The sequence below is a fragment of the Heterodontus francisci genome, chromosome 38 (assembly GCF_036365525.1).
Source record: "Heterodontus francisci isolate sHetFra1 chromosome 38, sHetFra1.hap1, whole genome shotgun sequence".
NCBI lineage: Eukaryota > Metazoa > Chordata > Chondrichthyes > Heterodontiformes > Heterodontidae > Heterodontus > Heterodontus francisci.
The window spans coordinates 43,618,616-43,645,219 of record NC_090408.1 but is presented as its reverse complement, the minus strand read 5'-3'; the positions used below and the strand labels follow the sequence as shown (position 1 = coordinate 43,645,219).

Genomic DNA, 26,604 nt, shown 5'->3' with positions numbered 1-26,604 from the left:
TGTTTTTTTCAATACACAAAGTCAGAAAAATGAAAGTGACCATTAACAACTACCAATTTAAATCCTAACTAATCCATAGTTAATGTTAATCCTTGGACCAGGATTTCTATCAACCAGGAATAAAATTAGTCAATTTCAGATCTTTTTACTGTGTACTGCTACTTGCTCACTTGGCATTTCAATCCAACACAGAATTCAAATAAATTTACTCAGAAGCAGCCAAACTTCTAAAATATCCTAAAATAAAAACAGAGAGTGCTGGAAATACTCAGCAGATCAGGCAGCATCTGTGGAGAGAGAAGCAAAGTTAATGTTTCAGGTCTATGACCTTTCATCAGAACTGCACTCCCTGTTTTTATTTCAGATTTCCAGCACCTGCAGTATTTTGCTTTTATTATAAAATGTCCTGCTGTCTCTGAGTGAAATTTGATAATTGAAGAGCATGTTTTTAAAAAAAAAGATTGTTTACAAGGAATTACGATCGATTTTCAACCTATTACTACTGATTTTTTGAATATTTTAATTTCAACCATGATGGAAAATGACGTAACCAGGGTAACTTGCTGGCAGAGTTGAATGAGGCCAATGCCAGGAGCTGAATCAACATCCACACATTTGAAGTAACACGGTTCCTGAAACACCCTCAACACACAGCAGTTTTTTGCGGGTCTTAATTCAGCTTTCTTATGCTTTCAGACTTAGTAATTTCTCCAGAAAGTTCCCATATCATTACTTACTTGTCAAACTACCACTCAAAATGTCAAAGGATATTATTGCCTTAAACCCACTGCCAGACATTTGTTATTACTCAAGACGAGAATGCTAGTTTGATTGTTTCAAAATAACTCTAGGGATTGCACTGTAAGGTAGTGGCACAAACAATTGACACATTAAAGTGTGTTCCAAAATGGAAGGATATGAATCAGTAGCCTTGATTTCTGATTAAATAAGGTCTCAGTTTGAGCCTTGCTGTGAAGGGAGGTGCAGAGTAAGGGCCAGAGGAGCAACCTGCAAGTGATTCACAATCAGGTCACTCTTGCACTAAAGGCCTGCTACCCAACATGTGTAAGGTTCGGTTTGGGTCGGGTCGGGTTGCACTTCCGGGTCCTGCATTCGGGCTCGGTTCGGCCCAGGTCGGACACGCTCTATCAGAGGTAAGTGGCTCCAATGTTAATTTAATTTTTGGACTAAAAAGGTGGTTTTGTTACAGTTATTTTAAGGTGGTGCAGATTAGCAACAAAATGAAAAACGGAAGGTAAGTTAACTGATGGTCGGGTCGGGCGTGGGAAAAAATGGAAGGACTCGGGCCGGGTCGGCCTCGGGTCGGATGTGGTTCTGTCGGGCTCGGGTCAGGTTTTTTTTTTGCAGACCCAAACAGGCCTTTATCTGTCACAGGTTACAGATGACATAGGCAGAAACATGGGAGGAGCTCAATTCTGATTTCACCAAACTAATACTGAGTATGATACAGAACGCATGACATAGCAGAAGACAGTAATCACAACAATGATCAAGATATGTAGTATCACATATAATATAAAAACAGAAAATGCTGGGAATACTCAGCAGGTCTGGCAGCATCTGTGGAGAGAGAAGCAGAGTTAACAGTTCAGGTCTGTGATCCTTCATCAGAACTGGCAAATATTCTGATGAAAGGTCACAGACCTGAAATGTAAACTCTGCTTCTCTCTCCACTGATGCTGCCAGACCTGCGGAATTTTTCCAGCACTTTCTATTTTTATTTCAGATTTACAGCATCCGCAGTATTTTTCTTTTATTATTATGTGGTATCACATGACTGGTATTACAGTAACATAGAGTCATTTATGGCATAGAAGGTAGCCATTTAGCCCAATGAGTCCATGCCAGCTCTTCGCGGAGTGATCCAGTCGGTCCCAAAAGCCACTCAATCCCTGTAGCCATGCAAGTTTATTTCTTTCAAGTGGCCATTCAATTTCCTTTTGAAATCATTGATTGTCTCCACTTCCACCACCCTTGTGGGCAGGGAATTCCAGGTTATTATCACCCGCTGTGTACAAAAGTTCTTCCTCACATTCCCCCGCATCTTTTTTTTTATTCGTTCGCGGGATGTGGGCGTCGCTGGCTAGTTCAGCATTTATTGCCCATCCCCAATTACCCTTGAGAAGGTGGTGGTGAGTTGCCTTCTTGAACTGCTGCGTCTTTTGGGGTGTACGTGCACCCACAGTGCTGTTAGGAAGGGAGTTCTAGGATTTTGACCCAGTGACAGTGAAGGAACAGTGATATAGTTCTAAGTCAGGATGGTGTGTGGCTTGGAGGGTAACTTGCAGGTGGTGGTGTTCCCATGCATCTGCTGCCCTTGTCTTTCTAGGTGGTAGAGGTTGCAGGTTTGGAAGGTGCTGTCTAAGGAACCTTGGTGAGTTGCTGCAGTGCATCTTGCAGATAGTACAGACTTATCCCACTGTGCATTGGTGGTGAAGGGAGTGAATGTTGAAGGTAGTGGATAGTGTGCCAATCAAGTGGGCTGCTTTGTCCTGGATGGTGTCGAGCTTCTTGAATGTTGTTGGAGCTACACCCATCCAGGCAAGTGGAGAGTATTCCATCACACTCTTGGCTTGTGCCTTGTAGATGGCGGACAGGCATTGGGGAGACAGGAGGCGAGTTACTCGCTGCAGAATTCCCAGCCTCAGACCTGCTCTAAGTAGTCACAGCATTTATGGACTGGTCCAGTTCAGTTTCTGGACAATGGTAACCCCCAGGATGTTGATGGTGGGGGATTCAGCGATGCTAATGCCATTGAAAATCAAGGGGAGATGGTTACATTCTTCCTTGTTTGAGATGGTTATTGCCTGGCACTTGTGTGGCACGAATGTTACATGACACTTATCAGCCCAATCCTGGATGTTGTCCAGGTATTGCTACATCTGGACATGGGCTGCTTCAGTATCTGAAGAATTGCGAATGGTGCTGAACATTGTGCAATCATCAGTGAGCGTCCCCACTTCTGACCTTATGATGGAGGGAAGGTCATTGATGAAGCAGCTGAAGATGGTTGGGCCTAGGACAATACCCTGAGGAACTCCTGTAGTGATGTTCTCGAGCTGAAATTATTGACCTCCAACAACCACAACTGTCTTCCTTTGTGCTAGGTGTGACTCCAACCAACGGAGTGTTTTCCCTCGATTCCCATTGACTCCAGTTTTGCTCGGGCACCTTGATGCCATACTCAGTTAAATGATGCCTTGAAGTCAAGGGCAGTCACTCTCACCTCATCTCTGGAGTTCAGTTCTTTTGTCCATGTTTGGACTAAGGCTGTAATGAGGTCCGGAACTGAATGGCCCTGGTGGAACCCAAACTGAACGTCAGTGAGCTGGTTATTGCTGAGCAAATGTCGACGACACCTTCCGTCACTTTGCTGATGATCGGGAGTAGACTGATCGGGCAGTTATTGGCCGGGTTGGATTTGTCCTGCTTTTTGTGGACAGGACATACCCGTGCAATTTTCCACATTGCCGAGTAGATGCCAGTGTTGTAGCTGTACTGGAACAGCTTGGCTAGGTCGCGGTTAGTTTTGGAGCACAAGTGTTCAGTACTATTGCTGGAATGTAATCAGGGCCCAAAGGCATTCAGCCTTCAGCCATTTCTTGATATCATGTGGGGTGAATCGGATTGGCTGAAGACTGGCATCTGCGATGCTGGGGACCCCAGGAGGAGACTGAGATGGATCATCAACTTGGCACTTCTGGCTGAAGATGGATGCAAATGCTTCAGCCTTGTCTTTGACACTGATGTGCTGGGCTCCCCCATCGTTGAGGATGGGGATATTTGTGGAGTCACCTCCTCCTGTTAGTTGCTTAATTGTCCACCACCATTCATGACTGGATGTGGCAGGGCAGCCCAAAACGTTCAATCTGTGTCCCCTAGTCATTGTTAATGGAACAGTTCTTCTTGTCTAACTTATCTAAGCCTGTCACAATCTTGTACACCTCTGTCAAATCTCCCCTCAATCTCCTTTGCTCCAAGGCCAACAACACCAGCTTTTCCAACCTAACCTTATAGCTAAAATCCCCCATCCCTGGAACTGTTCTGATAAATCTCCTCTGCACCCCCTCAACGACCCTCACATCCCTCCCAAAGTGTGGTGACCAGAACTGGACATAACACCCCAGTTGGGGTCCAACCAGAGCTTTATAACATTCCAGGATTTGCTGGTTCAATAGAATGAATAATAAAATATTAAACAAAAACTATATTGCAATATTCACTGTATACTGTGCAGAATAGGCTGTAAAGTACAGACTAAACTATACATTATATACAGCAAACTAAACAGTTTAATTTACAAAAACAATACTTGAGGCACTTTTTAAAATCTGCCTAGCAATAATCGTATATGGAGAATCTATTAAGCTTTAGACCACCAATGATATTAAATTATTTATCTTTTTCCTACCTAGAAATTATTCTTTTTCTGCTTCTAAAGGTATTTTTGGCCGCTTTGGGTGAGAAAGGGTTAAATGCCATTTCTTCAGTGCATGCAATGTTGTTATATCTAGTTTATCTAGCAAAAGGTCATCAATTTGAAACAATAACTCCTCCTCTCTCCACAGATGTTGCCTGACCAGCTGAATATTTCCAGCATTTTCTGTTTTTATTTCAGATTTTGAGCATCTGCAGTATTTTGCTTTTGTATTTGTACATTTTACTACTCCTTATGACTTCCCTGCTAAATTGGTCTCTCAGAGTACGAACTGATTTCATATGGTATCTCAATTACTTTTTCCAACTGCTATTTTGTATCTGTTTTCCTAAATAAATGACAAAATGTTTTCACCTTACAAGTAGCTCTTGAACATTAATAAGTTAACAAGTAAGGCAATACTCTCCTCAGTTTCCTGACCAATATTTATCACTCAACCAACACCAAAACATCCAGATGATCTGGTCATTCTTACATTGCTATTTTTGGGACTTCGTTGTGTGCAAATTGGCTGCTGTGTTTTCTACATCACAACAGCGGCGACACTTCAAGATGTAACTCATAGTTACAGTGCTTTCAGACATCCTGAGGTCATTGAAGGCACTATAGAAATGTAAGTTCTTTACTTTTCTCTTTTCCATTTTAGAGCCTCGCAATCCTGGATGTGAGTTTTGTGTAGTAGGAGCATGAAATAATATAAGGAGGAAATTATGGAAAATGGGACATATGACATCACCATGCCTCTCTTGTCTCATTTTAATGTACCCCAAAATAGGCAGTGCTTCTCCAATGCAGGAAATAATAGTGGAATACTATCTGATTACCTCTCCAAAATCGGGTCGAATGTGGCAGGAAATCTGAATTGAGTTGTTGTACAAAAGCAACGCTGATCTCCTGGTAAGTGTACAACTTGACTGGTTGAGGATATCTTCTGATGCCATAGAAAACAAGTTATTTTAACAAAATTACTCATGTATGAAATTAGCACACTGTTCACCTTAAGCTTTTTTTACCTCTGAGTATGTTTGCCATTGCAAGGACACTGCTTGTTGCACTTCAGTCCATAAAGCCCATCTGGACACATTCTGTCTTGGCAGTGATCTCCTGTAAACCCTGGCTTGCAAAGACATGCTCCATTAACGTGGTAACATTCAGCTCCATTCAGGCACTCACACAGTTGGGCACACTGCAAACCATAACTGCCAATAGGACACTCCTCCTGACACCTATATGGAATAAACAATTAGTAAGTCACAATATGGAAGCAAAGTGCTACAAAAATTAAGTCTCACCATACAAAATCAACTTAAGTTTACTCATTTCAATTTATTTCCAGAGGCTCTGAAATTACATGTTGTAATATTAATGTATGAAATTCTGTTGCTGACTGTGTTTAACAGGGGCATTGGCCATTGCTAAAACAGTGGATACAAATATGAGTAAATACTTATACCCATACAGACACAGTAATTTCATGGCCAGAGAGAATAATGAATACTTAAGTCTGATTATAAGGCTCTTATCTAGGTTACCTACTAACCTTTGGCTGAGGGACATTATTTTGAACAGGAATTTACACAGCAACAACTTCCACAGACTTACCACAGAACAACTCATGTTTCTTTCATTAAAAGAATCAGAGTCATTATGGCACAGGAGGAGGCCATTCAGCCCATTGAGTATATGCTGGCTCTCTGTCGAGCAATAAAGTCAGTCCACTTCTCCCACTTTATCCTCATAGCCCTGTAAGTTTATTTCCCTCAAGTGCCTATCTAATTTCCTTTTGAAATCATTCATCATTTCCGCTTCCACCACCCTTGTAGGCAGCGAATTCCAGATCATTACCACTTGCTGCATAAAAAAGCTTTTCCTCACATCCCCCCTGTATCTCTTGCCCAAAACCTTAAATCTGTGTCCCATTAATCCTTGTACCATCAGCTAATGGGAACAGCTTTTCTTTGTCTACCTTATTCAAACCTGTCATAATTTTGTACACCTCCATCAAATCTCCCCTCAACCTCATATGCTCCAAGGAGAACAACCTCAACTTCTCCAATCTGACCTTGTAGCTAAATTCCATCATCCTTTGAACCATTCTGGTAAATCTCCTCTGGAACCTCTCAAGGACTTTTACATCCTTCCTAAAATGTGGTGACCAGAACTAGATGCAATACTCTAGTTGTGGCCTAACCAGAGCTTTATAAATAGGGCCCTACCAAATTGGCTATGAAAAATGCATCACGCACCGAGAAATTTTAGGTCCTCTGTGAAACGGGTCATTTTGTGAACTTTGCACATTTTATTCATTGGCACAAGGCTCACGTCGCTGATTGTTGGGCAAGTTCTGAACATCACGCATTTTAGTGATTAACATAAGGTTCACCTCTCTGACTGCTGGGCATGTTGCAAACAATTCGCGTTTTATTGATTGACACAAGGTTCAACTCGCTGATTGGTAGATGAGGGAGAGCTTCTAGTGCCGTTTTGAGAAAAGCATTCTCAAGTATTAGCAGACAAGTGAGAATGCCAGAATGAGCAAATCAAAAACGGCCACAACCATTAATGCAACACAAAGACTTTGGAAGCCAAATTCTGCATGCCGATGGTGGAATACTGTTTTGCACAAGGTGCAATGTTTCGTTGGATCACACACAGCGGGCAACGGTTCAGCGCCACTTAGAGTCCAAAAGCCACCGTAGCAGAAATAGAGCATCAGACGCTGCACTGCTAGAAAACCAACACGCAAAAAAGCAATGATTTCATTTCTTTTTAAAGAAGTTGACCGAGAACTCAGAAAATCATCATTTGATTACAATGGAACTTGTGGGTGTTTTTGCAAGCGCTAACATACCATTGGAAAAACTTGACCACCTAAAGCTGCAGGTATTCATGCAACGTAATGTGCAAAATAGTGCTTGCTTGTCCAGTGCAAATAAAATATGACAGTACTACCTACCGATGGTTTTTGCTACACATTGTGAGGAGATGAAGTCTCAGATTAACGCATGTGAGCCTTTTGCAATTATTTGTGATGAGTCCACCAATAAACAAGACAACTGTGTACAGTATATTTTGTTTGATTTTATGTCTGGTAAGGCCAATGATGTACATTCAGAAAAGCTAACATTAGTGCTTGCAGACTGCGTCCACTTAAAGCTGTTAACTACACCACAATTCCCAAGCGATAACCAAAATCATTTCAAAATACAGTGCAGATTTCAACAAATTGTCCGCTTTCATTAGTGACAATGCAACTTATATGACAAAATTTTTTAAATCTGAGCTCCAAGGTGTAATGCCTAATGCTGTCCATATTACATGAAATGCAGATAAAGCTCCCATTTTTTGTTTTAAATAGATCATTTTCATGGTTTATTGCCACACCATGAAATTTACAATTTAAATACGTGAAATCATGAAATTCAGAATTCTGAAAACGCTGTGATTGTGAAATTTGTTAAATTTGACCGTGAATTTGGCAGGGCCCTATTTATATAGGTTCAGTGTAACATCCCTGCTTTTGTATTCAATACCTCTATTTATGAAGTCCTGCCAGCATTAAAGATCTATGCACATGCACCCCAATGTCCCTCTGTCTCTGCACACTCTTTAGAACTGTGCCATTAAGTATATATTGTTTCTCTCTATCCTTTCTGCCAAAACGCATCATCTGACACTTCTCTGCATTAAATTTCATCCGCCACTTGTCCGCTCATTCTGCTAGCCTATCTATGGCCTGCTGCAGTTGATTGGTATCATCCTGTTAGCCACACCTCCAAATTTGGAAATTTTACTCTGTATTTCAATATCCAAGTAATTTATATATATCAAAAGAAGAAGTGGTCCTAGCACAGACCCTCGAAGAACACCACTATCGACCATCCTCCAGTCTGAAAAATAACTCACTGTTTTCTGTCCTTCTTTCCTGACTCTCCTAGTCCATGAGCCTCAATTTTGTTAACCAGCCTTTTATGTGATACTTTGTCAAATGCTCGCTTAAATCCATACAGACAACATCCATTACATTATCTTCATCGATCTTTCCTGTTACTTAGTCAAAAAATTCAATTAGATTAGTCAAACATGATCAGCCTTTTACAAATCCATGCTTGGTCTCCTTAATTAACTCAAACCTCTCCAAGTGCCTATTAATTTTTTTCCCTGATTATCGTTTCTAAAACCTTACCGACCACTGATGTTCAACTGACTGGCCTATAGTTACTAGGAATGTCCTTACATCCTAACTTGAACATCTGCCACTTTCCCTGGCACATCCCCCTCATACCTAGAGAAGATTGGAAGATTATGGAAGCCCTTCCGCTCGCCCCACCCCCACTTCCCTTAGCAACCTGGGATACAAGCCATCCTGACCAAGTGACTTATTCACCCTAAGCATAGCCAGTCTTTCCAGTACAGCCTGCCATCAAATTTCACCCCTTCCATTAACTCTACCATCTCTTCTGTCGATATTTTGTCAGCATCCGCTTCCTTAGTAAATACTGATACAAAGTACTAATTAAGTATTATAGCCTTGGCCTGCACCTCAAAGCAGATATCACCTTTGCCTTCTACTACCTGCTTACTATTTACATGCTGGTAGAAGATTTCCGAGTTACCTTTTATGTTTTTGTCTCTCTCCCTCTCTGTGTATACGTCGTGTTTTTTGTTTAATTTGCTCTTGGGATGTGAGTATCACTGGCAAGGCCAGCATTTATTGCCCTTCCCTAATTGCCTGTGGTGGTGAGTCACCTGCTTGAACCGCTGCAGTCCATGTGAGGTAGGTACACCCACAGTGCTGTTAGGGAGGGAGTTCCAGGATTTTGACCCAGTGACTGTGAAGGAACGGTGACATAGTTCCAAGTCAGAATGGTGTGTGACTTGGAGGGTAACTTGCAGGTGGTGGTGTCTGCTGCCCTTGTTCTTCTAAATGGTAGAAATCGTGGGTTTGGAAGGTGCTGCTGATGGAGCCTTGGCGAGTTGCGGCAGTACATCTCGTAGATGGTACACACTCCTGCCACTGTGCGCTGGTGGTGAAGGGAGCGAATGTTGAATGTGGTGGGTGGGATGCCAATCAAGTGGCTGCTTTATCTTGGATAGTGTCAAGTGAGTGTTGTTGGAGATGCACTCATTCAGGTGGGTGGAGAGTATTCCATCACATTTCTGACTTGTAGATGATGGACAGGCTTTGGCGAGTCAGGAGGTGAATTACTTGCCATAGAATTCCCAGCCTCTGATCTGCTCTTGTAGCCACTGTACAATCATCAGCGAACATCCCCAATTCTGACCTTATGTTGGAAGCAAGGTCATTAATGCAGGAGCTGAAGATGATTGGACCTAGGACACTACCCTGAGGAACTCCTGCAGCGATGTCTTAGGGCTGAGGTAATTGGCCTCCAACAACCACAATTATCTTCCTTTGTGCTAGGTATGACTCCAACAATAGCTGAAAGATGGAATGCCTTGAATTGAGCCCAGAGACACTTGAAGCAGCAGGTCTGTTCTGGGCCACAGGTTAAGGGGTAGGTAGCTGCAAGTGGCCCCTCTTTTTCAATGTACCCACTTCTTTAACCGTATTAAAGGTTTGAAATGGTGTATATCAAAAGGACATAACTGTGAACAATCACAAAACTAGAATTAATCTAATAAGGAACTCAGATTATTTATATATTTAATATCACCTATGTGTGATTATAATGTTACAATCCGATTGAGAGGTTCAGATGGTTTATGTTAGGAGTAATGGTTAATTTGGAAACATTGATTAGTAATCTCATTAAGTGTCTCAGCCAACATTGTAAACCATAAGAAGGATTTAGAATTTAGGGAAAGCTCAGATCACAAATGTGTAATCATGCCACTTTTTTATACAAGAAAAATATATTAAATTTTTGCGAGGATATGAGTTTTAAAGCAGACATTGGCATCATTGGGATGGGAACCGGAGCTACGGATCAGTGGATGGGGTAGCTGTTGAACAGGCAGATACCGAGTGCAGAAAGTCTGTGAGGAAGGGTAGACAATTGACACGACAAAGTTGCAGCCAGTATGATGGGTTGAAGTGTGTCTATTTTAACACAAGAAGTGTCAGAAATAAGGGTGATGAACTTAGAGCATGGATCAGTACTTGGAGCTACGATGTTGTGGCCATTACGGAGACGTGGATATCACAGGGGCAGAAATGGATGTTGGATGTTCCGGGGTTTAGATGTTTCAAAAGGAATAGGGAGGGAGGTAAAAGAGGTGGGGGAGTGGCATTGCTAATCAGGGATAGTATCACAGCTGCAGAAAGGGAGGTCATCGAGGAGGGTTTGTCTACTGAGTCAGTATGGGTGGAAGTCAGAAAAAGGAAAGGAGCAGTCACTTTGTTGGGAGTTTTCTATAGACCCCCCAATAGCAACAGAGACACGGAGGAACAGATTGGGAAGCAGATTTTGGAAAGGTGCAGAAGTAACAGGGTTGTTGTCATGAGTAACTTCAACTTCCCTAATATTGATTGGAACCTCCTTAGTGCAAATAGTTTTGTCAGGTGTGTCCAGGAAGGTTTCCTGAATCAATATGTAGATAGGCCGACTCGAGGGGAGGCTATGTTGGACTTGGTGCTTAGCAACGAACCAGGCCAGGTGGCAGATCTCTCGGTGGGAGAGCATTTCGGTGATAGTGATCACAACTCCCTGACCTTTACTATAGTCATGGAGAGGGACAGGAGCAGACGGGATGGGAAAATATTTAATTGGGGGAGGGGGAATTACAATGCTATTAGGCAGGAACTGGGGAGCATAAACTGGGAACAGATGTTCTCAGGGAAATGCACGACAGAAATGTGGAGGTTGTTTAGGGAGCACTTGCTGCGACTGCTGGGTAGGTTTGTCCTGATGAGGCAAGGAAGGGATGGTAGGGTGAAGGAACCTTGGATGACCAGAGATGTGGAACAGCTAGTCAAGAGGAAGAAGGAAGCTTACTTAAGGTTGAGGAAGCAAGGATCAGACAGGGCTCTAGAGGGTTACAAGGTAGCCAGGAAGGAACTGAAGAATGGACTTAGGAGAGCTAGAAGGGGACATGAAAAAGTCTTGGCGGGTAGGATTAAGGAAAATCCCAAGGCGTTCTACACTTATGTGAGGAACAAGAGGATGGCCAGAGTGAGGGTAGGGCCGATCAGGGATAGTGGAAGGAACTTGTGCCTGGAGTCGGAGGAGGTAGGGGAGGTCCTAAATGAATACTTTGCTTCAGTATTCACTAGTGAGAGGGACCTGGTTGTTTGTGAGGACAGCGTGGAACAGGCTGATATGCTCGAACAGGTTGAGGTTAAGAGGGAGGATGTGCTGGAAATTTTGAATGATATGAGGACAGATAAGTCCCTGGGGCCAGACGGGATATACCCAAGGATATTACGGGAAGCGAGGGAAGAGATTGCTGCGCCTTTGGCGATGATCTTTGCGTCTTCACTGTCCACTGGAGTAGTACCGGATGATTGGAGGGTGGCAAATGTTGTTCCCTTGTTCAAGAAAGGGAATAGGGATAACCCTGGGAATTATAGACCAGTCGGTCTTATGTCGGTGGTGGGAAAATTATTGGAGAGGATTCTGAGAGACAGGATTTATGATTATTTGGAAAAGCATGGTTTGATTAGAGACAGTCAGCATGGCTTTGTGAGGGGCAGGTCATGCCTCACAAGCCTTATTGAATTCTTTGAAGATGTGACAAAACACATTGATGAAGGAAGAGCAGTGGATGTGGTGTATATGGATTTTAGCAAGGCGTTTGATAAGGTTCCCCATGGTAGGCTCATTCAGAAAGTAAGGAGGCATGGGAAACAGGGGAAGTTGGCTGTCTGGATACAAAATTAGCTAGCCCATAGAAGACAGAGGGTGGCAGTCGATGGAAAGTATTCAGCCTGGAGCTCGGTGACCAGTGGTGTTCCGCAGGGATCTGTTCTGGGGCCTCTGCTCTTTGTGATTTTTATAAATGACTTGGATGAGGAATTGGAAGGCTGGGTTAGCAAGTTTGCCGATGACGCGAAGGTTGCTGGAGTTGTGGATAGTGTGGAAGGCTGTTGTAGGTTGCAACGGGACATTGACAGGATGCAGAGCTGGGCTGGGAAGTGGCAGATGGAGTTCAACCTGGAAAAGTGTGAAGTGATTCATTTTGGAAGGTCGAATTTGAATGCAGAATACAGGCTTAAAGACAGGATTCTTGGTAGTGTGGAGGAACAGAGGGATCTTGGGGTCCATGTCCATAGATCGCTCAAAGTTGCCACCCAAGTTGATAGGGTTGTTAAGAAGGCGTATGGTGTGTTGGCTTTCATTAACAGGGGGATTGAGTTTAAGAGCCACGAGGTTATGCTGCAGCTCTATAAGGCCCTGGTTCGACCACACTTGGAATATTGTGTTCAGTTCTGGTCGCCTCATTATAGGAAGGATGTGGAAGCTTTAGAGAGGGTGCAGAGGAGATTTACCAGGATGCTGCCTGGACTGGAGGGCATGTCCTACGAAGAAAGATTGAGGGAGCTAGGGCTTTTCTCATTGGAGCGAAGAAGGATGAGAGGTGACTTGATAGAGGGGTACAAGATGATGAGAGGCATAGATAGAGTGGATAGCCAGAGACTTTTTCCCAGGGTGGAAAGGGCTATCACCAGGGGGCATAATTTTAAGGTGATTGGAGGAAGGTTTCGGGGAGATGTCAGAGGTAGGTTCTTTACACAGAGAGTGGTGGGTGCGTGGAATGCGCTGCCAGCGGTGGTAGTAGAAGCAGATACATTAGGGACATTTAAGCGACTCTTGGATAGGTACATGGATGATAGTAGAATGAAGGGTAGGTAGTTAGTTTGATCTTAGAGTAGGTTAAAGGTTTGGCACAACATTGTGGGCCGAAGGGCCTGTACTGTGCTGTACTGTTCTATGTTCTATGTTCTAAAAGGCTCTTCAGTCCATCATGCCTGCTCTATCCAGAGTCCATGTCTGATTATTCTATCATGGATTTCCCTCACAGAACACCTATTTTTGTGTCCCCTTGAGCTTTACTCATTGCCGAAGATAAATAGCTTGCATATTCCACCTCATCCATACATTTCATTATTTTAAAGATTATTTAACTTGGACAAATGATGCAGGTCTACAAAACACATTATTTCAATGTTTTCTATACTTTTCATATTTTCATGTCTGCCCTCATTCTGCTTTTTGCTGGTAAAAATAAGCTTAGTTGTTTGAGCTTTTCCTCAAACTTTAGTCTCCCAAGGCCTAGAACGATTAGGGTCACTCTTCCCTGAAATCCTTTTAATGCATCTAAACCTTTTTCAGGTTGAGTGGTCAAAAGAATAAACATTCCCCAGGACTGACCGCACTACCAATGAACTGACGAGCTTTTTTTGGCTCTGTGCAATGTCACTATAACCTTGCCCAAGTACTTCATTTATCTTATTAGTAACTGCCTCACACTGACAAAAAGCTTTCAGATATGATCAATGCCTTTCTCAATCCCTTTCCCTTTAGCAGTTGCCAAGGAAGAGACTGTTTTAAGACATTTTGGTTAATTTTGGTTTATGTTTGCCAACCATCCCTGAAATTTGCATGCGTCACTCCTTAGCAAGTGTATAGCACATTTAGCGAGGTGGTCACACCACAGGCAAATGCTGCAAAGGCAGAAAGGGAATGGGTGACCACCAGGCAGAGTCGAGGAAGGCAGGTAGTGTCAGAGTCCCCTGTGGCCATCCACCTCTCTAACAGATATACTACTTTGGATATTGTTGGGGGAGATGGCTCAGGGGAAAGCAGCAAGAGCCAAGTTCATGGCACCGTGGGTGGGGCTCTGCTGCACAGGACGGGAGGAAAAAGAGTGGCAGGGCTATAGTGATAGGGGATTCAATCGTAAGGGGAACAGACAGGTGTTTCTGCGGCCGCAAAACAGACTCCAGGATGGTATGTTGCCTCCCTGGTGCTAGGGTCAAGGATTTCTCTGAGTGGCTGCAGGGCATTCTGAGGGGGGAGGGCGAGCAGCCAGTTGTTGTGGTACATATTGGTACCAATGACATAAGTAAAAAAAAGGGATGAGGTCCTACAAGCTGAATATAGGGAGTTAGGACGTAAATTGAAAGTAGGACCTCAAAGGTAGTAACCTCAGGATTACTACCAGTGCCATGTGCTAGCAAGAGCAGAAATAGCAGGATATAACAGATGAATACCTGGCTGGAGAAATGGTGTAGGGGGGAGGGATTCAGATTCCTGGGATATTGGGGAAGGTGGGACCAGTACAAGCTGGATGGGTTGCATCTGGGCAGGACCGGGACCAATTTCCTTAGGTGGGGGGGTGGGGAGGGGTGTTTGCTAGTGCTGTTGGGGAGGGTTTAAACTAGAATGGCAGGGGGATGGGAATCTGAACAGGGAGACAGAGGAGAGGGAAACAAGGATAGAAATGAAAAACAGAAAGGTAAGAAGCAAAAGTGGAAGGCAGAGAAAATAAGGGCGAGAAACAAATGGGGCCATAGTGCAAAATAAAGCTAAGATGACTAACAATGTGAAAAAGACAAGTCTAAAGGCATTGTGTATTAATGCACGGAGCATTCGCAATAAGGTAGATGAATTAACAGCACAAATAGATATAAACGGTGATGATATAGTAGTGGTTATGGAGACATGGCTGCAAGGTGACCAAGGATGGGAACTGAACATCCAGGGGTATTCAATATTTAGGAAAGACAGGCAAAAAGGGAGAGGAGGAGGGGTAGCGTTGTTAGTAAAGGAGGAAATCAATGCAATAATGATGAGGGATATTGGCTCGGAAATCATGATGTAGAATCTGTATGGGTGGAGCTAAGAAACACCAAGGGTCAGAAAACGTTGGTGGGGGTTATCTATAGGCCCCCAAATAGTAGTGGAGACGTAAGGGATGGCATTAAACAGGAAATTAGAGATGCATGCAATAATGGTACAACTGTAATCATGGGTGTCTTTAATCTACATATAGATTGGTCAAACCAAATTAGCAATAATACTGTCGAGGAGGATTTCCTGGAGTGCGTACGTGACGGTTTCTTAGACCAATACGTTGAGGAACCAACTAGGGAACAGGCTATCCAAGACTGGGTATTGTGCAATGAGAAAGGATTAATTAACAATCTTGTTGTGCAAGATCCCTTGGGGAGGAGCGACCATAACATGATAGAATTCTTCATTAAGATGGACAGTGAAGCAGTTGAATCTAAAACTAGGGTCCTGAATCTAAATAAAGGAAACTACGAAGGTATGAGGTGCGAGTTGGCTATGGTAGATTGGGGAACTTTACTAAAAGGGTTGACGGTGGATAGGAAATGGATAATATTTAAAGAATGTGTGCATGAATTACAACAATTATTCATTCCTGTCTGGCACAAAAATAAAACTGGAAAGGTGGCTCAAAACTTCACTTACAAAAGAAATTAGGGATAGTATTAGATCCAAAGATGAGGCATATAAAATTGCCAAAAAAAGTAGCAAGTCTGAGGATTGGGAGCAGTTTAGAATTCAGCAAAGGAGGACAAAGAGGTTAATTAAGCAAGGGAAAATAGAGTATGAGAGTAAACTTGTGGGGAACATAAAAACTGACTGTAAAAGCTTCTAGAAATATGTGAAAAGAAAAAGATTAGTGAAGACAAATGTGGGTCCCTTACAGTCAGAAATTGGGGGAAATTATAATGGGGAACAAAGAAATGGCAGAACAATTAAACACATACTTTGGTTCTGTCTTCACAAAGGAAGACACAAATAACCTCCCAGAAATGTCAGGGAACCAAGGGTCTAGTGAGAGGGAGGAACTGAAGGAAATCAGTATTAGTAAAAAAAATAGTGTTGGGAAATTAATGGGGTTAAAGGCTGACAAATCCCTAGGGCCTGATGAACTACATCCCAGAGTACTAAAGGAAGTGGCCCTGGAAATAGTGGATGCATTGGTGGTCATCTTTCAAAATTCTATAGATTCTGGAGCAGTTCCTACAGATTGGAGGGTGGCAAATGTAAACCCACTATTTAAAAAAGGAGGGAGAGAATAAACAAGGAGCTACTGACCAGTTAGCCTTACATCAGTAGTGGGGAAAATGCTAGAGTCTATTATAAAGGATGTGATAGCAGAACACCTGGAAAGGCATAAACGGAATTGGACAAAGTCAGCATGGATTTACGAAAGGGAAATCATGCTTAACAAATCAACTGGAGTTTTTTGAGGATGTAACTAGTAGAATAGATAAGGGAGAACCTGTGGATCTGGTGTATTTGGATTTTCAGAAGGCTTTTGATAAGGACCCACATAAGAGGATAGTGTGCAAAATTAAAGCACATGGGATTGGGGGTAATATACTGGCATAGATTGAGAATTGGTTGACAGACAGGAAACAGAGAGTAGGAAAAATGGGTATTTTTCTGGGTGGCAGGCAGTGACTAGTTAGGTACCGCAGGGATCAGTGCTTGGGCCCCAGCTATTCACAATATATATTAATGATTTGGGTGAGGGAACTAAATGTAACATTTCCAAGTTTGCAGACGACACAAAGCTGGGGGGGAATGTCAGCTGTGAGGAGGATGCAAAGAGGCTCTAATGTGATTTGGACAAGTTGGGTGAGTGGGCAAATGCATGGCAGATGCAGTATAACATGGATAAATGAGAGGTTATCCACTTTGGTTGTAAAAACAGAAAGGCAGATTATTATTTGAATGGTGATAGATTGGGAAAGGGGGAGGTACAACAAGACCTGGGTGTCCTTGTACACCAGTCGCTAAAAGCAAGCAGTCAGGTGCAGCAAGCAATTAGGAAGGCAAATGGTATGTTGGCCTTCATTGCAAGAGGATTTGAGTACAGGAGCAAGGATGTCTTACTGTAGTTATACAGGGCCTTGGTGAGACCACATCTGGAGTATTGTGTGCAGTTTTGATGTCCTTATCTGAGGAAGGATGTTCTTGCCATGGAGGGAGTGCAAAGAGGATTTACTAGGCTGATTCCTGGGATGGCAGGATTCATGTATGAGGAGAAATTGGGTCGACTAGGCCTATATAGAAACATAGAAAAATAGGAGCGAGTAGGCCATTCGGCCCTTCAAGCCTGCACCACCATTCAACATGATCATGGCTGATCATCCAAACTCAGTACCCTGTTCCCGCTTTCTCCCCATATCCCTTGATCCCATTGGCCCTAAGAACGATACCTAACTCTTTCTTGAATATATTTAATGATTTGGCCTCAACTGCTTTCCGTGGTAGAGAATTCCACAGGTTCCACACTCTGGGTGAAGAAATCCCTCCTCATCTCAGTCCTAAATGGCTTACCCCTTATTCTTATACTGTGACCCCTGGTCCTGGACTTCCCGAACATCGGGAACATCCTTCCTGCATCTAGTCTGTCCAGTCCTGTTAGAATTTTGTAGGTTTCTATGAGATCCCCTCTCATACTTCTAAACTCTAACGAATACAAGCCTAATCGACCCAAACTTTCTTCATACATCAGTCTTACCATCCCAGGAATCAGTCTGGTGAACCTTCGCTGCACTCCCTCCACAGCAAGAACATCCTTCCTCAGACAAGGAGACCAAAACTGCACACAATACTCCAGATGTGGTCTCACCAAGGCCTTTTATAATTGCAGCAAGACATCCTTGCTTCTGTACTTGAATCCTCTCGCTATGAAGGCCAATATACCATTTGCCTTCTTAACTGCCTGCTGCACCTGCATGCTTACTTTCAGCAACTGGTGCACAAGGACACCCAGGTCTCGCTGCACCTCCCCCTTTCCCAATCTATCGCCGTTCAGATAATAATCTGCCTTTCTGTTTTCGCCACCAAAGTGGATAACCTCACATTTATCCACATTATACTGCATCTGCCGTGTATTTGCCCACTCACTCAACCTGTCCAAATCACACTGGAGCTTCTCGGCATCCTCCTCACAGTTCACACTCCCACCCAGCTTTGTGTCATCTGCAAACTTGGATACATTACAGTTAATTCCTTCATCTATATCATTAATATATATTGTGAATAGCTGGGGTCCTAGCACTGATCCCTGCGGTACCCCACTAGTCACTGCCTGCCACCTGGAAAATGACCCGTTTATTCCTACTCTTTGTTTCCTGTCTGCCAACCAGTTCTCTATGCATGTCAGTACCTTACCCCCAATTCCATGTGCTTTAATTTTGCACTCTAATCTCTTTTGTGGGACCTTATCGAAAACCTTCTCAAGGTCCAAATACACCACATCCACAGGTTCTCCCTTATCTATTCTACTAGTTACATCCTCAAAAAATTCCAGTAGATTTGTCAAGCATGATTTCCTTTTCGTAAATCCATGTTGGCTTCGTCCAATCCTGTCACTGTTTTCCAAGTGCTCTGCTATTACATCTTTTATAAAGGACACTCGCATTTTCCCCACTACTGATGTCAGGTTAACCGTCTATAATTCCCTGTTTTCTCTCTACCTTCTTTTTTAAATAGTGGGGTTACATTAGCTACCCTCCAATCCGTTGGAACTGTTCCAGAGTCCAGAATCTTGAAAAATGACCAGCAATGCATCTACTATTTCTAGGGCCACTTCCTTAAGTACTCTGGGATGTGGATTATCAGGCCCTGGGGATTTATCGGCCTTCAATCCCGTCAATTTCCCTAACACCATTTCCCTACTAATACTGATTTCATACAGTTCCTCCTTCTCACTGGACCTTATGTTCCCTAACATTTCTGGGAGGTAATTTGTGTCCTCCCTTGTGAAGACAGAACCAAAGTATGTATTTAATTGGTCTGCTATTTCTTTGTTCCCCATAATAAATTCCCCCATTTCTGACTGTAAGGGACCCACATTTGTCTTCACTAATCTTTTTCTTTTCACATATTTCTAGAAGCTTTTACAGTCAGTTTTTATGTTCCCCACAAGTTTACTCTCATACTCTATTTTCCCTTGCTTAATTAACCTCTTTGTCCTCCTTTGCTGAATTCTAAACTGCTCCCAATCCTCAGACTTGCTACTTTTTCTGGCAATTTTATATGCCTCATCTTTGGATCTAATACTATCCCTAATTTCTCCTTGAGGAGCTAGGCTTGTTTAGCCCTACACTTACTGACCTATCACATGACAGCGCCCTTTTGTGTTATGTACATTTACTGTTACCTGTCCCTGTATGTATTACCCAACATTTATCCACACTAAAATCCATCTGCTATTTCAGTCCATCTACATAACTGATACAAAGTCTCTCTGCAAATGGCCAATCTCATTTTTACTTGTTACCTTCCCTTAGAGCTTTGTGTCATCAGCAAATTTAACAATATCACTATGAACACAAGAAATAGGAGCTGAAATAGACCATATGGCCCATCGACCCTGCCCCACCATTCAATTCGATCATGGCTGATCTTGGGCTTCAATTCCACTTTCCCGCCTGCTCCTCATATCCCTTGATTCCCTGCGAGACCAAAAATCTATCTATTCCAGCCTTAAATGTATTCAACGATGGAGCATCCACAACTCTCTGGGTCGAGAATTCCAAAGATTCACAACCTTTTGAGTGAAGTAATTTCTCCTCATCTCAGTCCTGAATGATCGGCCCCTTATCCTGAGACTGTGCCCCCGCGTTCTAGATTCCCCGACCAGCGGAAATAATCTCTCAGCTTCTACCCTATCAAGCCCTTTCAGAATCTTGTATGTCTCAATTAGATCATCTCTCATTCTTCTAAACTCCAGAGAACTATAAACAGTTGTTTCATTTCATTCACAAATATAACTAGCAGAACAGATTGCTGTGGAACTTAACTGATGATTCTTTCCCAAGCAGAGCATATATTTATCACTGCATATAGTTGATGAGATGATATTCAGAGTGAAGAATAAACATATGATGTCATCACTGCAAGATTATTGAGCAGAAATCCACAGTTGATTGCAAGAAAATAATAGTTGGTGTGATGTTTCTCGCAAGGTGAGTATGATCAACAGCAACAGCTATGTTGTATGCCGATTATTGAGAACTCATTAAAGCTTATCTTTAAAAAAATCTAATTTCCAGCAAGGGCTGGCAGCTGAGGAGCTAAGACTATAGCTTAAAAAACTATTTATAATTATTAGAGCCAGTTATACTGGATGAGCTGATTCTTAAACCCAATCTGAATTCTTTATTTGCTTGAAAAAGATTTCTTGCCAGTTCCCATTTTCACTGCTGCCAGATGACAGTTTAGTCTATTCGACAGTTTCATTATCATTTGTCCTTGAGTGTCTCTCGTTTTTCTGAGAAGTTTATGTGATGGGAATAGCTTGGAGTGTGTCCATGGTAAGTCTTGATGTGGGAATGCTGAACGAATGCTGTGGCAAACAGTCTGACCATTGCAAGCTAAATTCAATTGCGGCTGATGCTGGATTGGCTGAGCGCCATTGTAAAATTTGTCATAACCAGATGGCTTTATTCAAATCATCTTTTCTTTTTAGATCAGATGTTGCTGTGAAGCTGTCAGGATGACAGACAGGAACAGAATTATACATTATAAAAATTGGTAAGTTTTCTGATCTGTCCCCAAATTCTGTTTTAACCCTAGCCTGAAAACAGCATCTACCATTGTAACCCAGTGTGATTTTCCTTTTTCTAAGTAAGCTATGCAGAGAGTGTCTTTGGGTGAGGCTGTGAATTTGGGAACTAGATTGTGATTGACCCACCCCATTACAACAGCAAACAAGGAAGATTTTCATTCTTTTGGTCTGGCTTTGATTTGAATCCAAGTGTTTGTACTGGAAGGACAGAGTGCTAGACAACCCCTTCATCCAGTCCCTGAAATTAAAATAGTAGCAAAAACATGACTAAAAGAAATAAATCCATAATCTCAAAAATAGTCATTTGGTAGTACAGAACTTGAGAATTGCTGAAAATAGAGACAAGTTGTCGGAGCTTTTCGTCTTGCACTCATCAGGACAATACGCAAGAATAACCAATGCAAGGAAAATAACAACTTATACTGCATGAGAAGAGAGTGCTGATTGGTTGGCAAGTGAACTCTGATTGGATCATCAGGAGAGGGGTGGACCCGCTTGGAAGAAGAGGGCTAAACATTGACCTTTGTTAGGCTACGGATCAGTCTGAAGCCTAACATTCAACATGTCTTATTTTTGGGGGGAGCACTTCAGAACCCCTGAATTTGGCCTTCTCTCCTTCTGATGTTGGTCCCACAGCAGCACCACCAGAATTCTCCTTTCCCAGCAGTGACAGGCTCCCTCTTGCCAGAGAAGATCCTGCCAGGAGCCCACCCTTCCTGCATTAATAGTTCTGACCCAAGAAAATGGGGTGGGGTCACAGTGGGATTGAGGCAACGGTCCAAAGTCCCAGCTCACCTTCCTCGGGTGGAAGAAAGAAAATTCAGGTCTTGTATCTAAATGTTAACACAAGAGTCACTCAACTATTGCACTAGTATTACAAACTATAGCCAGTGAGTTAATGTCTGTATGAAAGTCCAACCACTTGTTCATTATCAAACAGGTCAATTCTGACACATCAGAGGAAACTTTCTGGCTGGCATTGCTGGTGGCAGAATAGAACAAAGGCTGCGGGTGGGGAAATTAGGGGAGAGTCACTGCCCCATTCTACAGCTCAGAGGAACTTTTGCTAAAAACAGATGACAGCTTCATTTTAATATCATAATAATTTGTATTATTGTATGATTCTGAAACTCCACATGCAATTCCTTATGACTCTTGCCATGAAAACTTTTAGTTCTTCCACACGAAATGAGCTTTTGGGGAAGGCACATTCTGGGATGAAAGCATTTGAAGGGAAAGAGTAGGGCCCATTAGGGACCAAAGTGGCAATCTGTGTCTGGAGCCGGAGGATGTAGGTGAGGTTTTTGCTATGGAGAAGGGCGATGTAGGTGTAGAGATCAGGGAGGGGGATTGTGATATACTTGAACAAATTGGCATTGATAAGGAGGAGGTATTAACGGTTTTAGCGGGTTAAAAGTGGATAAATCCCCAGGCCCAGATGAGATGTATCCCAGGCTGCTATGTGAGGCAAGGGAGGAGATTACAGGGGCTCTGACACAAATTTTCAAATCCTCTCTGTCCACAGGAGAGGTGCCAGAGGACTGGAGGACAGCGAATGTGGTACCATTATTCAAGAAGGGTAGTAGGGATAAACCAGGTAATTACAGGCCAGTGAGTCTAACATCAGTGGTAGGGTAATTATTGGAAAAAATTCTGAGGGACAGAACTAATCTCCACTTGGAGAGACAGGGATTAATCAAGGATAGTCAGCATGGCTTTGTCAAATTTGATTGAATTTTTCGAGGAGGTGACTAGGTGTATAGATGAGGGTAAAGCAGTTGAAGTAGTCTACATGGACTTCAGTAAGGTTTTTAATAAGGTCTCACATGGGAGATTGGTCAAGAAGGTAAGAGCCCTTGGGATCCAGGGCAATTTGGCAAATTATATCCAAAATTGGCTTAGTGGCAGTAGGCAGAGGGTGAGGGTCAAGGGTTGTTTATGTGATTGGAAGCCTATGACCAGTGGTGTACCGCAGGGGTCGGTGCTGGCACCCGTGCTGTTTGTAGTGTACATTAATGATTTAGACATGAATATAGGAGGTATGATTAGTAAGTTCAAAGATGGCACTAAAATATGTGGGATAGTAGGTCGCAATAAAGAAATTTACAAATGGATATGGATAGGTTAGGTGAATGGGCCAAAATTTGGCAGATGGAGTTTAAAGTGGATAAGTGTGAGGTTATTCATTTTGGTCGTAAGAATAGAAAGGCAAATTATTATCTAAATGGAGAGAAACTTCAGAGAGCTTCATGCAGAGGGATCAGGGTGTCCTCGTGCATGAATCACAGAAAACTAGTATGCAGGTACAGCAGGTAATAAGAAAGGCAATTGGAATTTTGGCATTTATTGCTAATGGAATAGAGTATAAAAGTAGGGAAGTGTTGCTGCAACTGTACAAGGCATTAGTGAGACCGCACCTGGAGTATTGCGTACAGTTTTGGTCCCCTTACTTGAGGAGGGATGTAGTTGCATTGGAGGCAGTTCAGAGGAGGTTCACTAGATTGATTCCAGAGATGAGGGGTTTGTCTTATGAAGAGAGATTGAGCAGTTTACGCCTTTACTCTCGAGAGTTTAGAAGAATGAGAGGAGATCTAATTGAGGTATATAAGATGATTAAGGAGATTGACAAAGTAAACGTAGAGGGGATGTTTTTTCTGGTGGGGCAATCTAGAATGAGAGGTCATAGTTTTAGGAAAAGGGGTAGCAGATTTAAAACAGAGATGCGGAGAAATTACTTCTCTCAAAGGGTCGTCAGTCTGTGGAATTCACTACCCCAGAGTGTGGTGGATGCCGGGACATTGAGTAAATTTAAGGAGGAGATAGACAGATTTTTAATTAGTAATGGGTTATAGACAACGGGCAGGAAAGTGGAGTTGAGGCCAAGATGAGATCAGCCATGATCGTATTGAATGGTGGAGCAGGCTCGAGGGGCTGAATTGCCTACTCCTGCTCCTAGTTCTTATGTTCTTATAAGAGCAGGGAGGTTATGATGGAGCTGTATAAAAGGCTAATTAGGCCACAGCTGGAGTACTGTGTACAGTTCTGGTCACCACACTACAGGAAGGATGTGATTGCACTGGAGAGGGTGTAGAGGCGATTCACCAGGATGTTGCCTGGGCTGGAGCATCTCAGCTATGAAGAGAGTCTGGATAGGCTAGGGTTGTTTTCCTTAGAGCAGAGAAGGTTGAGGGGGGACCTGATTGAGGTATACAAAATTATGAGGGGCATAGATAGGGTAGATAGGAAGAAACATTTTCCCTTAGCAGAGGAGTCAATAACCAGAGGGCATAGATTTAAGGTAAGGGGCAGGAGCTTTAGAGGGGATTTGAGGAAAAGCTTTTCACCCAGAGGGTGGTTGGAATCTGGTACACACTGCCTGAAGGGGTGGTACAGGCAGGAACCCTCACAACATTTAAGACGTATTTAGATGAGCACTTGAAACACCATAGCATACAAGGCTATGGGCCAAGTGCTGGAAAATGGGATTAGAATAGATAGGTGCTTGATGACCAGCATGGACATGATGGACTGAAGGGCCTGTGTCTGTGCTGTATAATTCTATGACTCTACAAGGGGTCCTACTGCGTTAGATTTATGTTTGCTGCTATTTTCCATGGGATTTTTCTTGGAGATTTTCTTGCTACATTTGAGTTGCTACAATGATGATTTTGAAAATGGACATTTCAATGGAGATTCTGAAACATTGTCAAGAATTTTATGCACCCTGCAGGTGTGGGCTGGAGGCGGGGGTGTTGTAAAATAGAGTGGGAGCCGGGTTGCCGTTCCCGTTGCAATTTTATGAGGGGCGGCAGCGGTGAGAAGAGGCCCGCCCGCTCCAGGCCACTTTAGGGTCTCCTCCCATCGCTGCCAGTATGGCGGCTTAGGCCCCCTAGGAGGCCGCCCGGTAAAACCTGGTGGCCTCCTTGTGGGCTGGGGGCCCTCCTGCTCAGGCACCCTGTGCCCCATGGAGGCCCTCCCCACAGCTCAATTGCCACCATTGAAATACATTCCCCACCTCCACACCAACCGCCCCCTCCCCCCTTGCCTTGCTGGGCCCCAGCCGATTGTCCCCTGTGAGGCCCCAAAAACGTATCTTTTTTCTGGGGTCGACGTCCCTCTTGCTCCTCTCCCTGGCTCAGTCCCAGCAGAGGCCATCGCTCCCGGTGGCACTGCTGGGACTGAGAGCTCCCAGCCCGCTGATTAGCCAGCAGCTCTTGGAGGCGGAAGTCCCACCCAAGGCCAAATGAGGGCCTGGGCCACGTAATATCATAGTGTGGCTCCTAGGGCCGGTGGAGGCGGGCTCATCCCAACTTTTTGGCTGGTGGGCAGGGCCTCCCACCAAGCATAAAATTCCTACCATTAACTCCATGAGCCACCTCCCAAAGTTCCAGCTTCTTTTTCCTGGCTAATTGTTGCCACTCAAACATACTGGTGCCTATCAGTAGAGGCATCCAATTATCCTTAATGATTTGAATAGGGTACTCACCAATTTTGTTCTAACTTGTTTGCAGGTGTTGTAATTGGGATCATGCCATGCAAATCCAAATGGCAATATTTCATTTGATAAAACTAATCAAATGAAAGTGTGGCAGAAGGGTAATTATAGGCAGATTAAACACAAGAAAAAGTGAAGCAAAAACCTGAGATAAAATGATCCAATAGGATTGTATAATTCGTAGTCAAGATTAGTTTGATCAAGGTTCATACCTGCACCAATAATTTTGAGATTAGGACTAGTAACCCACTCCTGTAAATAAATGTAATGTTTTTCTGTCCTGTCCTGGCATCCTCCCTCCTAATAAATTTACTGTTGGTGCCAATTGACAATTACTGTGTTACTACAAATCCACAACTACCTCAGTAACTGCGGGTTGCTATGATCAGGCTTTGAGCGAGGTCTCATACAACATGGAGAGGCAACCAGAGGAGTACTGGGGCAGGAAAGAGAGTGAGTGTCAGAGAGCATAAGACTGTACACCATGTACAGTGAATCAGCCAGCTTCAGCATTCTGAAATGGCACAGTGAAGAACCAAACTACATCCTGAGAAAACAGATTAAGGGATTAGGAAAAATAGCATTTTAAAGATGGTCAGAATAATTATGCTTTAAATTAACTTATGCCAAACCAGAATTTTATAAAGGTTCACCAAAGCAAGGAAGTTATAAAACACTGGTTCGGCCTCAACTGGAGTATTGTATCCAATTCTGGGCTGCAATTTAGGAAGGATGTGAAGGCTTTATAGTAGGTGCAGAAAAGATTTTTACAAGAATGGTTCCAGGGATGATGGACTTCAGTAATGTGGATAGATTGGAGAAGTTTTGGTTGTTCTCCTTAGAGAAGAGATTTGATAGAAGTATTCTAAACCTTGAGGGATCAAAACAGAGCAGAGAGAAAGAAACTGTTCTCATTGGAGGAAGGGTTGAGAACCAGAGGACACACTTTAAGGTGACTGGCAAAAAAACAGCGGTGACATGAAGGGAAAACTTTTTTAACACAGAGAGTGGTTAGGATTGGGATTGCACCAACTGAGAGTGTGGTGGAGGCAGATACAATCAGGGCTTTTAAAAGGGAATTGGATAAGCACCTGAAGAGAAAACATTAACAGGGCTACAGGGA

The 26,604-nt window shown here is 43.1% G+C and overlaps 1 protein-coding gene across 13 annotated transcripts in view; it reads right to left on the bottom strand.

Moving 5' to 3' along the window:
* The window catches only part of megf11 (multiple EGF-like-domains 11), a 568,089-nt gene that overhangs the window by 123,118 nt on the left and 418,367 nt on the right, over positions 1 to 26,604 (bottom strand). For all 13 annotated transcript variants that reach the window (XM_068018269.1, XM_068018268.1, XM_068018258.1 and 10 more), the window contains one exon: positions 5,473 to 5,685. In XM_068018269.1, the coding sequence (XP_067874370.1) occupies positions 5,473 to 5,685 (213 nt within the window). The remainder of the gene's footprint in view (positions 1 to 5,472; positions 5,686 to 26,604) is intronic.